Source organism: Dipteris shenzhenensis, chromosome 13, assembly GCF_047967505.1.
Source record: "Dipteris shenzhenensis isolate YYH24624 ecotype China chromosome 13, Dip_SZ_1.0, whole genome shotgun sequence".
NCBI classification, from domain to species: Eukaryota; Viridiplantae; Streptophyta; class Polypodiopsida; order Gleicheniales; family Dipteridaceae; genus Dipteris; species Dipteris shenzhenensis.
The window spans coordinates 960,202-982,686 of record NC_141608.1 but is presented as its reverse complement, the minus strand read 5'-3'; the positions used below and the strand labels follow the sequence as shown (position 1 = coordinate 982,686).

General features: G+C 46.2%; 1 protein-coding gene across 1 annotated transcript; it reads left to right on the top strand.

The window, feature by feature from the left end:
* Window positions 1-974: 974 nt before the first annotated feature.
* LOC147894902 (cold-regulated 413 plasma membrane protein 1-like) lies at window positions 975-21,512 on the top strand. The gene is made up of 4 exons (XM_087383793.1): window positions 975-1,360; window positions 20,468-20,575; window positions 20,699-20,769; window positions 20,933-21,512. Exons 1-4 carry the CDS (start codon window positions 1,197-1,199, stop codon window positions 21,184-21,186), a joined length of 597 nt encoding a protein of 198 aa, XP_087239919.1. The 5' UTR covers window positions 975-1,196; the 3' UTR covers window positions 21,187-21,512.
* Window positions 21,513-22,485: the final 973 nt, after the last annotated feature.

The following is a 22,485-nucleotide window of genomic DNA, read 5'->3' as shown; positions in this document are numbered from 1 at the left end:
CAGAGACAACAGATCCTAAGAAGATTGAGGGTTCAAAGCCAAATTCTTCGTGGAGGTCTGTTGCCAAGAAGGGAAGAGTTAATGAGTTTTATCCAGGTAGACCTGTCTTGATAGATGAAACTATGCAGAGACATGCAAGCTGTGGGGTGCAAGCTAGTCCTCCACACTCTAATCCTCAATCTATTGTGACTATTCAATCAACTTCAAAGAGTCATTTGAAAGGGAGGTGGTGAGGGAGTATGTCCCTATGGATGTTGATATTCCTAGCATGGATGATGACCTGAGGGAAGAAGAAATGTCAGATGCTAACCAGCGTAAGAGGGTCTCTGACGATAAGGTGCAACCTAAAACCACTTTGCAAAAATCAACTCTTCTTCAATGGTATCCTGTGGCGATTTTAAAAGGACCAAAGGAATCACCTATAACCCCTTAGAGGGGAAAGAGAATCATTTTCATTTCTTGCATGATCCAACCAAGGCCCTTTCTCACTGAGTCGAGTGTTAAGCAAACTAGTAGAGTGGTAAGTGTCAATGTTCTATCATGGAATCTATGTGGTATTGTGGAAAGGTGAAACAAAAGAGATGAGTGTCTGTAAATGTCCCAATGTCGCACTTTTGTACAAATGTAAATGTTGTTTGCAAGGATGATAATCTGTGGCTTTGTCGTTGGCAACTTGGATTCTCTATATTGGTCAATTGTCCTGTGAGAGGTAGGGAGGCGATGCTATTTTGGATAAAGTATGTCATGGGCTTCTTGATATGTTTAGGGATAGGGAGGTGGTTTTCTGGGCTCCCGAAGTTAGTGTTTTGGGATTTTCCTTTCCTTTGCAAGTTGCAAAGTGTAGGTGGCCATTTTTCATTGGTGTGGATTCTTGGAGGAACATTGAAGGCAATGCTCAGAGCCAGATGACAAGTAAGGTGAAAAATGGCGCACATCTGCATCCTAGCATTAATGCTTTGCTTCGAAATTTGGGCCAACAGCGCAATTCCTCATGTGCAGTGGACCCCAAGACTCTCTCAGCTCATGGGGCCGTGGGCTGACCGAATGCGTTGTATTTGTTTCTTCCTCTTGCAAGCTGGCAATGTGTGAAGTATCGCCACGTGCCCCGTGTTTCGTAAGAGGATAAGAGCACATTGTTGAAAAGGGCAGCGTCCTACTCTCTGCTCGTTGTGCTTGAGCATAGCAGTTGTGTCTTGATGGGTTTCCAAAGCTCCTTAGGCATGAAGACCGGGCCTGTCATAGCTGACTTACACGACATTGCAGCGGTAACCAGAAACCTGGGCCGTCACTTGGGGGAAATGGTTATCGTCGGGTCTGTCTCCACCTCTATTTTGAGATGGCTGGCCTCAATCGCTGCCATGTAAGTGTTTATCCCTTCCAGCTTGTGACGTCCTCTTGCTACTCAATGTCCGCGCACTGAGTCTCCTAGAGTGCATTAATTTATACTCTTTTGTGTTTGAGGTCATGGCCACCTACAGGAAGGTACTATTGCGTTGCATTGCTATAGCTTCAAAATTTTCTAACCTTAAGTGAGGCTGGAATGGTCCAATTCGAATCAACAGAGTTTCCCCTAATGGTATCCTCCACCTCAAAGATTAGAGGATGCTTTGTTGCCTCACCCAGACAATGGCATTAAGGACAAGGTGAACATGTCACTAACTACCCTCCTTGCGCCTGGAGGCTGCACGGAGTTCCTCTTATTTTGCGAGGTTCAAGTTAACTAGTCTATGTCTCTAAGCACCTTACAAATCTTTGTTTGAGACTACTTCTCTAGGGAGCTCTTTTATTCTCTCCATCTTTTGCATATAATAGGAAAAGAGAAGCATCATAAAGAGGGGGGTCGTGTATTCTCTGCATGTAGTACGTTTTTAGGAAAAACAAATCTAGCGCATCTAGAGCGTGTTCAAGGCATTTTATGCTATCTTAAATCCTTTTAGAGCGTTTAGCAATAGAGGTATGCCTTGGATCACACGTGTGTCAAAATAAGAGCCGCTACATTGGGCGATAGATTAGCGATGTGAGGAGATAAATTAAAGGCATTGAGGAGAGAGAACAAGGGCAAAGAGAAACATTATCTATCTATTTAATCATTAATTCATTAGGTGGAAAGACGACATGAAGAGGTTATCGTCTTTCGCACACGTGTGACATATTGATAGTACGCCCTATGCCTTTCAATTTTATTGCATTTTCAGCCAGCACATGGACCAAAGCGGCTTAATGCAGTTGAAAAAGTCAAATTTTGGCCTTCAGCATACTGAGGTTTGGCTTGAGTATCTAGCACCTTTCAAATCTTGATTGACATGTCTTCCTCTAGAGAAAGAAAAAAAGGAAAAAAGGGAACAAGAAAGATTTGGTTAGGTTTTTTTAAAACAAAGCAAGAAATAAAGGTTTAAAGAAAGGTTTTTAAAATTTTGCAGAAGGCCAAGAGGGCCTATGAGTTGAAATACATCATGCTCATATATCCTGATTTTTACTTGTGGATCTCCTTTGCCAGGTACTTGTCCTTTCTCTCTGCTGCCGTCATGACAGCCCATGTGCTGCCCATGTGGCAGCCCCATGCCTATTACTACTCTATGGTCCACCCTCCATGCACTCATCATATGGGGGCTTCATAAGTGGGAGGTGACCTATTCTATTCCAACAGATGTGTGGACCATATGATCTATTGTGTTTACGGTCACATAGTAGTATCATCACCATGGAGGGCAGATCTGGCAAAGGAACATCCAGATGCTGTCCAAACATACAGAGGACAGAAATGGACAGGTCAGCAAGCTTTGGATGACCCTAAGGGGATGAAAAGCAGGCCGGAATATGGGCAGACCTGCCTGGGCCAGTGGCAGCTGGCCGTGTGGCCAGGCAGGGCCAGCCAAAGTCTGCAAGAGTGCACCAATGGGGTGTTTTATAGGCTGCAGCAAGTGGGTCGGCAACAGGGCCTGAAGCTGGTCGGCTGATTTGGAGGGCCTTGTGCCCTATAAAATGGAGGCCTTTGGGCCTCATTCACTCATCACTTGGAACAGCAATCCAAGAGCAAGGAGGAGTAGCAAGATGACGATCCTTGGGCCTATACACAAAGGAGATGAAGGTGACGTACAGGGGGCTGCAGACTTAGTTCAAGGAGCTGCCCAACTAGGCTGAATTTCCGGACAGCAAGGTGGAAGAGATCCTTTGGACAGAGAGTGTACATAAGCTCAGTGGAGCACGCGGGCTTAGAGATCTAGCGGTGCTAGGCATATAGTTGGAGAACCTTTTGGTATATAGTAGCGGTGCTAGGCATATAGTAGGAGAACCTTTTGGTATTGTATCTTGTCCAGTTTGTGGATGGACGGAAATATATGAGAGTTGCTTCTATATTTGTCTTTGAGCACGGTCTATTTGCTCGCCTGCACACACATGAATGGTTGTGAAGTACACACATGTTGATGAAGCTTGATTCCATAGAGAAACACTTTCGCGTGTAATTCCTGGGCTAATCTACTAGTCTTCCGTTGCGAGATACCCTCTGGTGGCACTTCATATATCTAACATGGTATCAGAGCCCTGAGGGAAGTTCTTGAGAAGTGGAGCTTAAAAGGCAAGGACCTTACTGAAGGACGACTTCGATTCATTGTACGGAGGAATTAGCCTCGGTGTTTGAAGGATTATACCCAGGCGAGAGGCTTAGGTTCAAGTAGACGTTTGAAGGATTGTACCTAGGGGGGAGGCTTAGGTTCAGACAAGTGTATGACACTCGAAAATAAAATCGTTTAGGCTTCACAAGCAGTTGTAGCTTGAATGAAGAGATTTTGGACTACTTTTTTATTAGCCTTCTCCTTTAGTGCTAGCCTTTGTCATGCAGGAGTCTGCGCTTCTCCTTCGGAGTGCCGACATAAATTCAGTACGGTGTGGGTGTGTGGATTTGTATGTGTGAGAGCATATTTTTATACTATGGTCTACACCCACTATTGGGCGCTGATGATGTCAGTAGGGATGCCATAGTAGCTAGTCCACGCTATGCGTGATGGAGTCTATGGTTTTCAATCTTATGAGTGACTATCATGAGATTGAAACTGCACTATGTTGTGTTTTTAGAGGATGAGTTTGGGAATGTTTTTGCATTCATCTAGGTGTAAGTCTACTACACTCTAAACTCTTTATCTCTATCAGTTCATTATCATGGCCAATACATACTAGAGCCCGACAAGACCAACTACCTGTTGTGGAGAATGAAGATTCGGAGCCACTTAGTGTTGAGGGAGTAGTGGGAGATTGCGACGGGGACGGAGCTGATACCTCAGGCCACTGTAACTACGCTTGCCACGTCATCCTTGCGGCGGTGAGAATGTCAGTGGACCCCCTATTAGTGAGAGCATGGCATATCTGGGGATGCGGAAGCCTTGGCTATCATTGTGGCTACAATGGAGGATATAGTGCTGTCGCATATTTAAATGGCGAACACTTCTTTCGAGGCCTAGACGACATTGAGGGATATGTATGAGCTCGATAATGAGGCGGGAATTTGGGACCTCGACACAGAGCTGTATGGCATGAGGATGGATGAAGGGGAATCGGTTTAGGAACACATCATCAAGATAAAGTTGGTGCGGGATCAACTGGCGGCAGCTGGTCAAAGGATGAGCTCGATCAAGATGGCGAGGTTGTTGTTGGGAATGCTTCTCGAAACTATGGTAGTTTTGTAACTATGATGACTGCAGGGCATAGGGCGGCGTCGGTTACTTTTGAGGCGCTGGTTCCAACATCGCTGTAGCAAGAAGCTTGGGAAAAGAAGTATAATGGTATGGATAAGGACGACAAGGCCATCATAGCTCAGGACAATAGCAAAGGCAAGGGCAAGGGTAAGCTTGGTAAAGGCAAAGCCTAAATTTGATGATGGAGCGGACTCTTTAGATGAAGACAATAAGAAGAAGAGAAAGAAAGAGAGGAAGTGCTTCTATTGCAATGAGCTAGGACATTTTGTGAAAGATTACAAAAGGAAGAAGATTGATAAGATGAAGAAGGGTGCCAGTTGAGATTCAAGAGGAGTCGGCTCAGGTAGCGGTAGGAGAACTTGTCTTGGTGGCAACTCCAACTGTTGCTAAGATTAGGTACATGGACCCCAGTGTTACTGTCAAAATTTCGGACATTGAGGATTGGTCAAAATAGAAGTTAGGATCCTTTGTGAAGGTGATGAATAGTGGCGAGCGCCTGAAGTCATCTGGGTGCTTGGCTGGTGTTAATGAAGCAGAGGGGGATTCTTTGACAAGACTTGAAGACTTAGGATCAGATGGTGGCTATGACTTAGTGTCACGAGGATGTGAAAAGTGATGTAAAGTATCTTCGTAACTCAACCTATGCTTAACCCAAGGTTAACCATGGTTAAGTGTTGTAATGGTTTGGCCGTGAGGGAATGGCTAGAGGAAGTGCACACTTCCTAGAAGTTCCTAAGGGCAAAGTCTAGGTGCACCACTAGGTCCTAGGGGCAAGGCAAAGGCTTTAAAAGAGGGGTCTAAAAGTTGGGCCCAAGGACAACCAACGTTGTCCTTGGTATGGGGGTTAGGAATTTAATGAAGGGGCAAATGGCAGGGAGGAGATGCCATTTGTCATACATGTGTATGCATGCCCTTCCCCCACCTTCCATCTCTCTCCCCTCACTCCCCAGAGGTGTTGGACGTTTTCAGTTGTTCTTGTGCAGTTTTTGAGATGTTTGAGATGTTTCAAGCTTGTTTTCAGCTGTTTTGACTGTTCCAAGGCTAGTATGCACTTCCAAGAAGTGCTAGAAGTCATTTTGGAACTTTCTGAAAATTTTCGTACGGGCTGTACGGACGTCCGTACGGCTGTACAGAATCCGTACGGACGTGTTCAGCTGCATCCAGCAGGTGCCTGGGGTTGTCTTTTGCTGTGGTGGACCTTTGTGCACATGTTTTTGGCTGCGTGGTGGCTTTTGGAGCTGTTTTGGACTCCCTGCTGCTTTTGGCACCCTCTCTTAGGGCACAGATCCCGAGGCAATCATTTCGGGGCAGATCTGTGGACCATCTTTCCTCTACAGCTCTTTCTTGTTGACCCTCCACTCTCTACCTTCATTTCTCTCTTCTCCTGATTCTTGGAAGACACCTGTACCCTGCGGGGAGCCTGGACAGAGGATAGGTGCGAGGAAGGAGCTCGCCCCTCTGCCACAGACAGCGGGAGTTGGTTCCAGGTTCTGTTTTTCCTTGTTCTTTTTTGCTTTGCAGCTTTTTGCAGTGCATGCGTGTTGTGTGCAGTCCTTTCAAGACTCCTACAGGTTCTAGCAAGCACCCAAAGGCAAGGGTGATATTGTGGAAGGCCTAAGGACAGTGTGGATGCATGTGAGAACCTTGAGGCTGCCTTGAGCTCAGCTCGCCAGTGGTCTGAATGCCTCTAAGTTGTGTCAGATTAGAAGTGAATGCCTGAGTATGCCTTGCCAGTGGGAATTCTAGTGGTGCACTGGGATTAGATGCCTTGAAGACAAGTAGAGGATTTGCAGAGAGGAACAGTGCAGGTTTGAACCCTTGTTGTAAAGCATTTCCATTCAGAAGCATTAAATAAATACCATAAGGGGCGCCAAGGCTTTTGGGGCCAGTGGGTGCACTGTGTACTATTTTCATTGAGTAGGGGCATTCTAGCCTCACCTTTGTTGCTGTTGAAGCTTGTTTCTAAGTTGTGCTAAGTGATTGAAGTGACTGAAGCTTGCATTGTGGCTATTTATGAAGTTTATGACTGAGTAGAAGAAGATCATTGCCCCTTTTGTTTATCAAAGGCCGGTTTCACTTAGAGGGAGACAAAATACAGAACCACAGTTGGAGCTTGACGGTCCAGTAATTTGGATTTGTGCTTGGGATATGGTGTCTCCTGTATGTCATTAGGTTGCAGACTTAGCCAGACGGAGGATAGGTTGAAACAGACCTCGAGAACCTGGTGCTTGGAGGACTTCAAGCTGTTCACCCATCATGAGGGGGACAATTGGAGGATGTTGGTACCTGGAGAACTCAAGTTCAGAAGCGGGTTCGTGACTGTAGGTGGTGGTGCCATCAGGTGGTACCAATTATGGGCTTGGGTACTTGACCTAGCGGAGCAGGAGCCAGTGGTTGAAAAGCGGAACCGGACCCGGCGGAGCAGGAGCCATTGGTTGAAAAGCCAAAGAAAAACTATGACAACACCAGTGTGTTCCAGAAGGCTACGATATGGGAGCTACTGGAGCACCATCATTGATGGATTGGGATCGGGCCCAATGTGGGTCGGTGAGAGGGGGTGTTGGAATAGAATAGGTCACCTCCCCACTTGTGGGTCCCCATATGAGGAGTGCATTGGGGGGGGTTGGGGTGGACCATAGAGTAGGGATAGGCATGGGGTTGCCACATGGGCAGCACATGGGCTGTCATGTGGGTGTAAGAAATCCTAGATTTCCTATATTTAGAAATGTGCTAAGGAACAGAAAGGAGACTAAAATAGCAGAGAACAAGGAATAATTGTATTGCTTGAGTGTCTGTAGTGTATCCGTAGTGTGTCATCCATACAATTGGACCTCTCTTACATAGAGAGTGAAGAGTCACACATGAAAAGGTGTGTACTCCAAAGTGTATGTGCATGAAGAGGTGTGTACCCCTTGTGAAGGGTGTGACCCTTGATGAGAGGGTACATTACAATAGAAGTGTCTCTTCCATAGAATGTCTCTTGTGAAGGGTTGTGCCTCATAGGAAGTGTCCCGTCGAAAGGGCATACCCTTCCACAAGTGTCCATTCATCAAACCATCCATAAGTCTAGATATAGAGAAAGGAATACGTCACAGATCGTGACATCCCCTCTCACTCAAAATAAGACCCTGGTGGAGATAATGAACTGATGCAGAAAATATCACGGTAAATTCTGAAAATACTGCTGTAAAATGTCAGGGTACTGCTGTAAGTCTTCATCAGATTGCCAAGTAGCATCGGAGTCGTCTAGATCTCGCCAAAGAACAAGGAATTCTGTGATAAGTCGATGTCAAGTCTCTCGCTGTCGATGGTCCAGAATACACTCAGGAATAAGGAGAACATAATCGTCTTCGATTTCTGGGACATAATCACTTGCAGGAGGAACTGCTTCATCGCCTGGAATGTACGTCTTTAGCTAAGAAATATGAAATGTCGGATGGATTTTACCCCGTGATGGTGGTAATTCCAATTTATACCTTAAAGGTGAATTTTTCTTAACGATCCGGAAAGGTCCATAGTATCGTGGTCGCAACTTAGGAAACACAGACTTAACCGTCTTATAGCGATGTGGGGCTACAAATAATAGCACCATGTCACCAGTGTCAAATTCCAGGTGACGTCTATGTTTGTTGGCAGACCGTTGATACCGCTCTTGCGCTTTTCGCATATGATCCCTGACTTGGAGTAGAATGTCTTGCATTTCTTGAACCAGTTGATCGGCTAGGGCCACTCGATGTTGAAGTACAAAATTCGTTGGTACAATCGGAGTGTGTCCATAAGCTGCTTGGAATGGAGTCATGCTGATGGCACTATGGAAAGAGTTATTATAAGCAAACTCAAGGAGTGGTAGATACTCTTCCCAAGTTGCTAGGCGTGACTGAATATAATGTCGAAGCATTTCTTCCAGAACTTGGTTGACTCTTTCAGTCTGGCCATCTGATTCTGGGTGATAGGCTGAACTGAACAGTAGAGTTGTACCCAAAGATTCGAACAGTGAAATCCAAAAGTGACTGGTAAACTTAGGATCTCTGTCGGATATGATATTCTTGGGCAATCCATGGTGTCGGAAGATGTGTTGTATGAAGAGTTTGGCGATGTCCGGAGCTTGTGCACTGCTTTTGCAAGCAACAAAGTGTGCCATTTTGGACAATCGATCAACAATTACCATAATCTGAGTATTACCTCTGGAGAATCGTGGTAGTGTTGTAATGAAATCCATGGAAATACTTTCCCACCTTTCAGTTGAAACTGGAAGAGGCTGAAGAAGTCCTGCTGGAAGTCATCGGCTTGCTTTCATTTGTTGACAAGATAAGCAAGATGTAACCATTTTGATGACGTCGCTTTTCATCTGAGGCCAGTAGTATGTTGCACTGAGTAACCGATAAGTCTTGTTGACGCCTGGATGGGCAGCATAAGGAATGAAGGCGATCATCCTCAGTTAACCCATCAATCTCCAGCACCAATGTGGTAAACTGAGAGATGTAGGAAGACAGGGAGCCTATTTGCTCCAACTATCGGAGTTTTGAACGTGCTTGGAAGTCTGCATTGGTAGGTATGAACTGCTTACGGAGCACGTGTTCAAAACGTTCCCAAGTTAACACACTTTTGCCGTCCTTTAAGCGTCGTTGCCACCATAGGAAAGCTGTATCCTTAAGGAGGGAGGCTGCCAAGGCAATCTTTTTGCCTTCAGTGAGGTCAACAGTATCAAAGTACATGCGCAAATTTGCGAGCCATTGGCCAACTGTTCGACGATTGCGTTGACCAGTGTAGGCTTCCGGAAGTTTAATGTCAAGTCTTTTAGTTTTGGAAGCTTGGAGTAAACGGTAGAGGGCACGTAGTTCAGTGTTTTCTACCTCAGGTGGGAATGAATCCGCATAGTCGTCTGGTTGCGTCACGTCATCCTCTATATGTGTGGTACTGCGAGAATCTTGGAGTTGTTGGACTTTTTGGACCACGTCGGAGATGCTGTCATGAAGCTGGGAAATTTGAAGTTACAGTAGTGTTTCGCCTTGTACGTTGACTTCAGGGGTCTTTTTTGGACTTGAGTCGCTTATTTCCGGAGAGGCTGCATGCGAGCGTTGCGACATATCTGAGGTCCCCGTGAGAAAAGCACGAACCTGCGCTCTAGTTTGTACCATTCCTGGAAGAAGATTCGGGCTGCTCCCTGAGGTTGCTCATGTTGGAGGGGGCAGGAGAAGCAGGATGGAACCAGCCGTGGAAATCTGGTAAAGGAGGTTCTGTTTGAGGTAACACTGGTGATGCCGAAATGGGTGTTACTGCTCGTGAGAGTACAGGGGTAGGTTGCAGAGTCCACGGATCTGAGAAGGGATAAGGAGCTGCTGTCGGAAGTGGAGGATATCCAGGAGAAGGAGTGCCTTCAAAGTGTAAATACTGTCTTGGGGAAGGTACAACCTGTATAGGAGGATATCTAAGAGCTGAAGGAGGTGGAGAGTACCCTGGAGATGCTGAAGCTGAAGAGTAAAAGTCTCTCCAAAGATGGACAGCAAACTCGTGAGGAATATCGGGTTCCAGGTATCTTCGTGTCTCGTGGAACACAACCTGGACTGTGCTGAGGAAGTAATGTAACTGAGGTGCCTCACGCAGAAGGTATAGGATGTGGTCCAAATCACTAGGAGGGCACATGACACAGAAGACCCACGATGCAATAGCTCCGAAATGGGCTGGTTGTGCAATCTGAACACGATATTGTGTGGTAGATGATGCCTGAGGTGTCTTTGAAGGGATGGGTGAATTACCAGGGGTTTCGATGCTTTAGGGAGAAGGCTTTCATTTGCTGTAATTTAATAATGAGAGCCAAATAACAATATGAAAGAGAATCCTTAGCAATAGAATGGAAAGAATCCACCTGGCATTGATTTAATCTGCCAATTTGTTGCGTAGAAAAGGCCTGCAGATCGCTGTCCGGAGGTCCATACTGCTGTCCTTGCAAATCCTCGTGGATGTGTGAACCAGAAATAGGTGCCGGGTAGACTTTCGAGGCAGACAGCGGCGCTGGCTGAGGCTGGATGCAGAACAGGCAGATTTCCGGCGTTGATTTCAGAGAACAAGTGCTTGTGGGGTGCGAGGAACAGAGCTCGGCCTGGTTGGACAGGACTGGAAGGCAGCAACAGGGCGAATTTCACAGGCTGTCTTCATCGCGATAGAGGGGCTGAACCGCTGCTGATCTGGCAGGTAAGGTGGCGAAAAAGAGGGGGCAGGCTGCGTATGGTGAAACAGGCTGTGGCTACCAAGGCTGGATCGCGATAGAGGGTTGGCGAAACAGGCTGCGGGCTATCAAAGGCTGATGCGCGGCAGCAATGGCAGGTAATCTGGCGCTGATCTAGCGCTGCAGGCTGGCAGGGACTGGCAGGAAACCAGGGCAGCAAACCGGCGAGGGGGGGGGGGTGCATATGGCGTGGAAAGAGGGCTGCGTAGGGAGGCGAGCCTGCTTGATGAAATCCGTACGGGCGTCAAAATGGATCGTCCCTTTTTTCGTTTGTGGCTGCCTAGGTTGGGTGGTTGCCCAAAAAATTAAAGGTTGGGTTTATTTAACCCTTGGGTAGTCTAGGGTTAGACCTGAGGTATGGGGCTGGGTTTTCCTTTTTAGCCCCTCTAGGTACCCTTTTTTTTAAAAATAAGTGCTTGGTGCCAAAAGGTGTGCCTATTCGAAGGGGTGAGACCCTTGGAATAGGTGTACCTTTTCATGAAGGGGTGTGTCCTTGTTTTTAAAAGGGGTGTCCCCACATGAAGAGGTGTGTCCTTTTTCTACAATGGGGTGTGTCCCTTGGGTGAGGAGTCAAAACTCTTCATCAAAAGGTGTGTCCGATGGTGGAAAAGGTGCGTCCCTTGGTTTTGGTGTTGGAAAGGTCACCTCCCCATCTGTAAGCCCCCATATGAGGAGAGCATGGGGGAGGGAGACCTAGGGCAGTACCCAACAGGAAATGAGAGAAAGGGGCTGCCACATAGACAGCATCATGGCTGGCATGTGGGCAGCACATCTAGGACTGTTAAGGGCAGGACACAGGGCCAAGAAAGTATGGAGCAGAAGCAAGACAGTCTGGGACAGATTGCGGAGGATCTAGGAGATGGAGGCGCACTGTTTGCAGAGGCGCAGACATGGCAGGGAGTGCAGGCTCAGATCTGCAAGGAATGTGACTGTCAGTGGGCAGGTGGCAGGCCTTTTATAGGCTGCATATTTGCCTTGAATGGAGGGCCAAAAGCCCTGGAAGTTTGGGCCATAAAAGGCCTGACTTGTGAGCCCTTTAAGGGTGGTTTTTTCCAAGCAGTCTGGTCAGTTTTCATACAGACTGGGTCGGTTTTTGGCCAGGCCCTTGAGGGCTATATAAGGGGGCCATTCAGGCCTCATTTCAGCATCACTTGCAGCAGCAGATCCAGAGCAGAAAGGAGCAGCAGGTAGCCACCCTCTGGACCTACATTCAGGAGGATAGAGAGGTGCTAGCAGGGCTGCAGACTTAGCCAGGAAGCTGCCCACCTAGACTGGTTTCCAGACGGCAAGGTGGAGAGGATCATTCTGGACGGAAAGTCTACTTACGCTCGAGGTGGAGCACGCGGACTCTAGTCTAGAGATAGCCTAGAGATAGCCAGCAGATAGGAGAAGGACTTTTGTGGTAAGATCAGAGGACCACACCATTGGTGGGACTCTGGATCTGTCTCTTTTGTATTGTGTCCATAGTTGTGGACGGAAATATATTAGTTGGTGGTTTCTCTATCTGGTTTGGTTCATTGTCTATTGATGAGTCTGCACACCTATTGAATGCACATAAGTAAAGAAGTTTGTGATTCCACACCCACACCGCACACTGTGTGAGCTCCTGGGCATTACTATAAGTCTTCCGCTACGTGTACCCTCTGTTGGGTATTTTCTAACATGGTATCAGAGCCCAAGTAGGAGGCTCACAGGTGTGGGAGCTTGAAGGCAGGGACCTTGCTAAAGGACGACCCTGATTCAGAAGCTCTAGGGAATCAACTTCCACGACTGGAGGATTGTGCCCTTGCGAGAAGGAGGGTGACTCAGGTTCAGTCAGGTGCGTTCAGAGTTCTGGTTTACTGCATTTGAGTTTGGTTGACTTTGCTGAGTGGTATATACAGCAGAGATGTCGACAGCCTCTTCAGCCCCTGCTATTCCTTCCTCCTCCTCCAGTTTTCTCTCTTTCACTATCCCTAACTTTGGAGAGTCTGGGAACCTGGACGGGACTAATTACCCGATCTGGAAAGTGAAGATCCGGAGTCATTTAGTGGCTCGGAAGTTGTGGAAGCTGACCACGGGAGAGGAGTCGAAGCCAGAAGACATGGTGGACAGTAAAGGGAAGGTACTCATGGCAGTAGACAGAGAGGAGCTTGAAGCTTGGGAAGAAAGAGATGCCCATGCCCTAGCAATAATCATAGGGACTACGGCGGACTCTGTTCTTCCGCATATCCAGCTGGCCGAGACGTCAGTAGAGGCATGGGCCACCCTGAAGGATCTGTACGAGACAGATAATACCTCCCGGATCGTGCTTCTTCAACATCAACTCTACAATCTTGATATGGAAGAAGGTGATACGGTACATAGCCATTTGACAAAGGTCAAGGTGGTGCGGGATCAGTTAGCAGCGATTGGTCAGAAGACAGACTCATGCCATCTGGCCTTGATGGTACTGAGGAGATTGCCTCGGAGTTTCAAGAGCTTTGTTACGGCTGTGACAGCAAGACAGAGGACCAAACCTCTGACATTTGAGGAGTTGTGTCCCTTACTGCTATAGGAGGAAGCTCGGGAGAAGCTCTACAACGGGGAAAAAGATGACAAGGCGATGCTGGTGAAGGATTCCGCAGGTAAGGGAAAGGCAAGCCTAACAGTGGCAAGTCCAATAAAGATGACTCTGATGACGAAGGGACTTCGAAGAGGAAGCACAAGAAGAAGTGTTTCTATTGTGATACGCTCGGACATTTTGCAAAGGACTGCAGAAAGAAAAAGGCGGATCTGAAAAACAAACAGGAGTCTGACCCAAATTCAGAGGGAAAGGCTAAAGCTAATGTGGTAATCAAAGAATTATTCCTGGTGACATCACCGAGTGTTATCGAGGTCAGATATGTTGATCCAAAAGTCACAGTAAGAATGTCTGACATAGAGAGTTGGGTCGATGAGGAGTTAGATACCTTTGTGAAGGTGAAGGACAGTATGGAGCGCTTGGTACCTTCCAGGTGTGTAGCTGTTGACACTAACATGAGGGTGGATTCCATGGAAAGCCCTGGGGTCTCATGGTCAAATGGATGTTGGACTTCAGAAGGGGACAGTACAGGATTACACAGGATCTTGGCAGGTGCCTCATTGAGGTACAGGGTTTGCTTTCAGAGCGAACATTCAGGCAGTACAACAGTTTGGTATGTATTTGATATTCTGCATTTGAGCCTTTATAGCATGATGTGGAGAGATTCTGCTCTTCATTTGTCTCAGGTCATAAGAGATTGGAAGGTATTGGCCTTCTTCGAAGGCAGAAGGGGAAGTATTGGTGCCTCTTCAAATCTTGGACGCAGATTGCTAGAAGGTGGTGGACAAAGAGTACTGGAGCCAGAAGAGTACCTGCTTGAGAACTCAGCGAGAGTTCATGGTCCAGGTTATCTGGAAATATTCATTGGTTGCAGACCTTGCCAAAGGAAGGACGGGTTGAAACAGACCCTCAGAGCATGGTGCCTGGAAGACTCCAGGTTGTTCACTCATTATGAGGGGGACGATTGGAAGATCGTGACGGCTGGGTTGCTCAAGTTCAGAGGCGGGAATGCGACTGAAGGAGGTGCTACCAGGAGGTGCTACCAGAGATGGACCTGTGTACCAGGATGGTGTGCGGAAGCAGAACCGGACCTGGTGGAGCAAGAGCCACTGGATGAAAAGCCAGGAAAAGATTACGACACCGAAAGGTTCCAGAGGACTACGACCAGGGAGTTACTGGAGCATCTTCATCGACGTGTTGGCATTGGGCTGAGATGTGTCGGTGAGAGGGGGTGTTGGAAAGGTCACCTCCCCATCTGTAAGCCCCCATATGAGGAGAGCATGGGGGAGGGAGACCTAGGGCAGTACCCAATAGGAAATGAGAGAAAGGGGCTGCCACATAGACAGCATCATGGCTGGCATGTGGGCAGCACATCTAGGACTGTTAAGGGCAGGACACAGGGCCAGGAAAGTACGGAGCAGAAGCAAGACAGTCTGGGACAGATTGCGGAGGATCTAGGACATGGAGGCGCACTGTTTGCAGAGGCGCAGACATGGCAGGGAGTGCAGGCTCAGATCTGCAGCAAGGAATGTGACTGTCAGTGGGCAGGTGGCAGGCCTTTTATAGGCTGCATATTTGCCTTGAATGGAGGGCCAAAAGCCCTGGAAGTTTGGGCCATAAAAGGCCTGACTTGTGAGCCCTTTAAGGGTGGTTTTTTCCAAGCAGTCTGGTCGGTTTTCATACAGACTGGGTCGGTTTTTGGCCAGGCCCTTGAGGGCTATATAAGGGGGCCATTCAGGCCTCATTTCAGCATCACTTGCAGCAGCAGATCCAGAGCAGAAAGGAGCAGCAGGTAGCCACCCTCTGGACCTACATTCAGGAGGATAGAGAGGTGCTAGCAGGGCTGCAGACTTAGCCAGGAAGCTGCCCACCTAGACTGGTTTCCAGACGGCAAGGTGGAGAGGATCATTCTGGACGGAAAGTCTACTTACGCTCGAGGTGGAGCACGCGGACTCTAGTCTAGAGATAGCCAGCAGATAGGAGGAGGACTTTTGTGGTAAGATCAGAGGACCACACCATTGGTGGGACTCTGGATCTGTCTCTTTTGTATTGTGTGGACGGAAATATATTATTTGGTGGTTTCTCTATCTGGTTTGGTTCATTGTCTATTGATGAGTCTGCACACCTATTGAATGCACATAAGTAAAGAAGTTTGTGATTCCACACCCACACCGCACACTGTGCGAGCTCCTGGGCATTACTATATGTCTTCCGCTACGTGTACCCTCTGTTGGGTATTTTCTAACATTTGGGACAGCCCAAGCACATGAAAAGACACGATTTTTGTCGTGTCCATTCACATCAACTCGTGATGTGTGGGAGATGGAGAGGCCATTGATGACTTTAGGCAGGGTTGGCACTAAAAGTTTTTACGCTCATTCTCTCTATCTCTTTCATGCACAATATGCACGGATATCCTTCTAGCGGAAAGAGATGTATCAGATAGGCGCTAGAAGGTGGGGGGCATTTCCTACAGGCAGGAGCGAAATTTGCTCTGATACCACTGTAAGAAATCCTAGATTTCCTATATTTAGAAATGTGCTAAGGAACAGAAAGGAGACTGAAATAGCAGAGAACAAGGAATAATTGTATTGCTTGAGTGTCTGTAGTGTATCTGCAGTGTGTCATCCATACAATTGGGCCTCTCTTATATAGAGAGTGAAGAGTCACACATGAAAAGGTGTGTACTCCAAAGTGTATGTGCATGAAGAGGTGTGTACCCCTTGTGAAGGGTGTGACCCTTGATGAGAGGGTACATTACAACTTGTGAAGGGTTGTGCCTCATAGGAAGTGTCCTGTCGAAAGGGCATACCCTTCCACAAGTGTCCATTCATCAAACCATGCATAAGTCTAGATATAGAGAAAGGAATACGTCACAGATCGTGACAGTGGGCAGCAAAGAGAAAGAACAAGTACTTGGCAGAGGAGATCTGTCATGGAGAGCAGATTTGGCAAAGGAATATCCAGATGCTGTCCATACATGGAGAAGACAGAAATGCACAGGTCAGCAAGCTTTGCAAGACCCTAAGGGGATGAAGAGCAGGCCTGCCAGGCAGGGCCAGCCAAGGTCTGCAAGAGTGCCCCAATGGGGGGTTTTATAGGCTGCAGCAAGTAGTCGGCCCGTTTGGGTTGGCTACAGGCCTGAAGCTGGTTGGCTGATTTGGAGGGCCTTGTGCCCTATGAAAGGGAGGCCTTTGGGTCTCATTTACTCATCAATTGGAGCAGCAATCCAAGACCAGGAAGGAGCAGCAGGAGGATCATCCATGGGCCTATACACAGGAGGTGAAGGTGACCTATAGAGGGCTGCAAACTTAGTTCAAGGAGCTGCCCACCTAGGCTGAGTTTTCGGACAGCAAGGTGGAAGAGATCCTTTGGATAGAGACTCGAGAGTCGACATGAGCTCAATGGAGCATGCGGGCTCAGAGATCTAGAGGTGCCAGGCAAATAGTATGAGAACCTTTTGGTATTGTATCTTGTCCAGTTTGTGGATGGACGGAAGTATATAAAAGTTGCTTCTATATTTGTCTTTGAGCACGGTCTATTTGCTGGCCTGCACACACATGAATGGTACACACATGTTGATGAAGCTTGATTCCATAGTGAAACACTTCTGCATGTAATTCCTGGGCTAATCTATCCGTCTTCCATTGCGGGATACCCTCTGGTGGGATTTCATATTTCTAACAACATCTCCATGCGAGCGATTGTACAGCTCATATGCTTGTACATCCCATGAACAGGGGCAAGAGACAGTCGCTAAATGAGTGTCGGCAAACAATTTGCAGGTCAAGGTTAAAGTAACATCAGACTTCAAGATGAGGTTTCAAAGCACATAGTTACACCCTATGCCACAGTCAACACATGTTACGAGTAGGGGATTCAGTGCCCAAACATGCTTCATTCAAGCACCTATGATAGTGGAAGGAAGGAACCCACTTCCGAAGACCTTGACAATGAGGTTGAATCTTAAAGTTAGCACAGAATCTAAGAAGACAAAGGCCGAGTCACCTCTAAGGGCAAACACTTGCTCACTTTCTATAGCTGTTTTAAATTATAGATATGCAAAGGAAGCAAGATTTATAGCAACACAAGTGATTTCATATGCACAACACAATGGCAAGGGATCTAGTGTGGTTGACTACCACATAATTGATTCATGTGCAGCTCACATAGTAAAAAAAGTCTGAAACTGATGATGGCACATTGGAATTACATGACAGGCTAAGAATAATGAGATAATCAAGAGAACAAAGCACCCCCATGGATAAAACTGGATACAGCAGATGTCATGTGTACTAACTGTAAGAATTAGTCATCTCTAGTCTGTCTATTAGAGAGTGAGGGCTGCTATGTCGGTGTGCATCTGCCCAGAGAGAGGTGTAGTCCTTTCTCAGTCTTTTTTGCAGGTTAGGTGGGAGTCTAGCCAAGGCACGATGCCAGGGTTAGAGGCAGTGACAGCAGGCCTGGTACAGGCTGGTTTTGGGCCTGGTATAGGCCACAATACGGGCCCGTAACCAGGCCAGTTACAGGCCAAGTTCATGATAGAGTATGACTTCTCATAGTGAGATAAGGCTTCTTTGTGGGTGTGCCCAGGCCCCACCTGGAGAGGCCAGGTTAGGCTAGGTTAGCTGGCAGGTTTGGCAGAGTTGGTAGCCCAAACTGGGCCCCCAACTAGGGTGAGTCAACTGACCTGCTTGGTCGGGTCAACCGGATCCGACCCTAACCTGACACAACCAGGGTTGAGTCAACGACCTGGCTGGTTGGTCCATTGGCCAGCCCTCTTGGCTGACCAGGCTGGCAGAGAGATCCCTTTTATAGGGCTTCCCCCCTTCTCTTATTGTCTCACATTGGAATTCGTTCTTGGAGCATTCTCCCTTGCTTTGCAGGGATACCATATAGAGGGTCCTTGGTATATGGAAGGGGCTTTGTGATGTCTGACCTTGTGTGTGACTATCATGAGGTTGGATCTGCACTATTTGCTGTTTTCTCCAAGAACAAGTTTGCAGATGTTCTTGTAGCTGATAAATATTCTAGGCGCCTCAACTTTATTTCCAGGGTTTGTCTTGGAGATGTTTGTTTGGGAGCAACACCTTTGTGTAAATGCATGCTCAAGTGGTGTGGGTGCACATTTTTTTATACCTTGGTCTACATGGGTGATGATGTCAGTGGGAGTGTTATAGTAGCTAGTCCCTGCTATGATGGACTTTATGGGTTTTGACTTTATTGGTGACTATTTATGAGGCTGATACTGCACTGTTCTTTTAGTTTTTAGAGCATGAGTTTGGGCATTTTCCTGGTCACATCCACATATACGTTTTTCCCCTTTACCGGACATGTAGATTTCATTTTGAGGTTTCTGCCCACATTGCAGCCCACTTTCTATTTTCAGTTGTGCACTATCAGCTATTTTCTAAGTTTTTGTGCGTAGAAATGTTTGTTTGGGAGGCAGCTGTTTGGCCCTTCTCCTTTAGTGCTAGCCTTGGTCATGGCTGACTCTGCCCTTAAGCTCCGGAGTGCCGACAGAAACTCAGTACGAAGACTTTGTATAAATGGATGCTCAAGTATGTGTGGGTGTGTGGATTTGTATGTGTGAGAGCATATGTTTAGACTATGGTCTACACCCACTGTTGGGCGCTGATGATGTCAGTGGGGATGTCATAGTAGCTAGTCCCTGCTATGTGTGACGGAGTTTATGGTTTTCAATCTTATGAGTGACTATCATGAGATTGAAACTGCATCATGTTGTGTTTTTAGGGGATGAGTTTGGGCATGTTCCTGGACTCATCTAGGTATACTCCCTTTGATTGGCCCTTGCTGTGACTGCTACCCTTCGTCTTGGCTGAGCCTTCCCTTCATCTGTAGATTGGTGACAGAAACTCTGTATATACGGATGCTCAAATATGTGTGTGTGTGTCTGACATCACTTGTTTATATATTGTCCTACACTGATTATCAAGGCTACGATGATTTTGGTGGGGATGCCATAGTAATTAGTCCCTGCTATCCTATTGGTGTTTACGGTTTTTGACCTTGTGTGACTGTTGAGACGCTACTCCACACCGTATTTTGTTTTTAGAGAATGAGTGTGGGCAAGTTCATGGATTCATCTCAATATCTGTAACTCCTCGTTGGAGTCGCCCTAGATTAGCGCCTTCCTAGAAAACTCTAGAATCTGGACTTAGCTCCCACCATTATCCACTGTTCCCCATTTCTAGGGCATAGCAACCTTGCTGAGTTGTCTCAAGCAACCTCGCTGGGTTATATAGGTGATGTAACAGAATGCATGTTGCCTTTAGGTGTTGAAGCATAGAGAAGATAAGCACTGAGTTGCAGCAGTCTGTGCAAGTCCAGTCAAAATTTAAAGCTGTACATGTTGCCATCGTTTCATATGTCCATTGGATTGGTAAAATCGCTCGTGAGTACTGTTATATTTGGCTATTTCAATTATTTATTGACACTTTCACATGGATCGGATGGAGCAGCACCTTTTTCATGGCCCATGTTGTCATGTGGAGTCATGATGGAAAGGTGGATCCTCCAGCTCTTCATAAGATGGCAAGTCAAAGGCTCTCTTTTCTGCAAGCACTATAGGAAAACAGGAAGATAGTCCAGGTTGCAGAGACATCCCCATAAGTTAAGTTGTTATGCAGCAAAGTGTATTTTTCCCTGTGCCCTATTCGAAACAGTCAACTGATATGTAGGGAATATCTGTTCCACATGCCAATCCTGCTTAAGAAGCGTTAGACGTCGTCTTATTTCCTGCCTCTCCGGCTAAACATTTCAGGCCAGGGTTCTTTTGCATTTTGATTGAGCAAGAGATAACACACCTCATGCATTGTTTTCGTCTTACTGGTCTATTGGTGACAAAAGTCCACGCATTCGAGGAAAAATTAGTTGAGCATTTGTGAATATCCAGGTGCTCCTTGGTTCAAAATTATCAATGCTAAGCTTGCCCATTCAAAAGCTCGGAGGTACAGATATTTATTCTGAAAATTATTGGCTTTTCAGATATTTGCTTGTACTTGACCGAACGAACTGGCGTACCAATATCTTGACCGCTCTCCTGGTGCCCTATATCTTTCTTAATCTGCCATCCTCAATCTTCAACGTCTTCAGGTTGGAATTCATCAAGTACTTCTGACAAAATTATCATAAAATGTTATATTTGATGTGCTTATTCCTGTCAGTTGATCTGCGTCACAGACTTAGCTCATTGTAAGTTATTTTCTGGTCTTGCAGGGGTGAAGTTGGAAGATGGATTGCATTCATTGCAATCGTTTTGCGTCTCTTCTTCCCTCGCCGTTTCCCTGGTAAGTAGATGAACTGTCTCTTCTCAGGTTTGATGTTATGTCATTCGACTCTTTCTCAGATTACATTATGAATTATTGGATCATCTAGGGGCTGCAATAATGCACATTGTGAATCTAGACCTTTTATGCTGCGAATGAGTAATTTCGGCTTTTATGTGTTTAGAGTGGGCGGATATCCCGGCGGCATTGATTCTCCTCATGGTTTCTGCACCGAGTCTATTGGCTGATGACCTGAGAGCTAGTGTGGTCGGATATATAATCAGCCTTATAATTGGGGTTTATCTTCTCCAAGAACACATTAGGTCTGCAGGGGGTTTTCGCAGAGCCTTTTCTGAAAGGCATGGTATTTCCAATACCATTGGCATAATTCTATTGTTTGTCAGTCCACTCTGGGAGTTGATCCGGTATTTCCTATAGAAGCAACCAGCTCATCAGTGAATTCTAGCAAACTATTCGTTGATTTCTTTCCTCTTGAGAACTTGTTCAGGGTTTTAGAATCTAGAGTTTGAGAAGACACCACCCCTCGTGCCCTGTTTTGTATCTGGCAATTCATTGTCTCCATTTTTCCAGCAACCATTTCTTATCATGTTTCTATTACTCGTTTGCACCTGAGAAGCTGTGAAATGGTGGGCAATGAAAGACCTATTAGCTTTTCACAATAGTATTGATTGCTGCAAATAATGGTTTTTTGAAGAGGCTTTGACAACTACTCAGTTTGATGGCTGCAAAACTATCTGGTTAGGTGAGATTTGAATGTCAATGGGGATGGAAGGTACTTATCTCTAAATAAATAAAACTTCTCTTTTTGTCTTATTGGTTCCAAGAGTGTCAACCTTGCCATAGAATATTTTTATAGGCATCTCTTGCTAAAGGTTTTAAATCCAATTTTTAAAGTCATATCCAAAAGAGTGGCAAGACATACATTATGGCTCCCAAATATTGTGGGCTGTAGTTCAAAATAAAGTTGGGAGCTTGGCTGTTGAATATTTTAGAAAATTCTATAGCCCTCATGGATTGGCTACTTCGGGGAGATTGGGGAAGCATGGGCAGTCTATGTGGTATCAAATTTGTGGAATGCCTCGGGTTCATAGCTCCTGAATTTTATCGGTTGCAATGTGGAATAACAATGTGACCATAATTTATAAAAAATGTACTAAGGAAATTTCAAGTAATCTATATGTGGTTTTAAAATTGGTGTGTGACCTATAGGTGACCATTTTTTAACGAGGCGGCTGTTTAGCACTTAGAAAGTTAATAGTAGATATTGTTAGTGTGCATGTAGTTTCACTTAAGAGGTGGTATTTGTCACAAGGGACATAGACTAACAATGCGAAACACAGAGAGTTTAGAGCGCTCCTCCAAGTTAACATGTTTGAGGTTGATCTAGATGAATAGTTTTGGTTGCATATAACCAATTGCGTAACATTGATTCAATGTGAGCATTTTCACCCTTGCTCTTACATGCTAATCTTCTTATCTAATTATATGTATAGGTTGAAAAATGTAGCATGCTATGTTCATTGTAAATAGATTAAGTCTAAAGTGGGCACATGCCTCATGTAACATGCGGACCTCATTGTCACATTTCAGACTTGGCACCTTGAGAGAAATGTTAAGTGGGAGGGAAGTTAAGGTCGACGATTATCCTCTTGATACAAATCCTTGTTTTATTTATCGTTTGGCATTGTGAAGTACGCTATCATGAGCTAGGCTTAG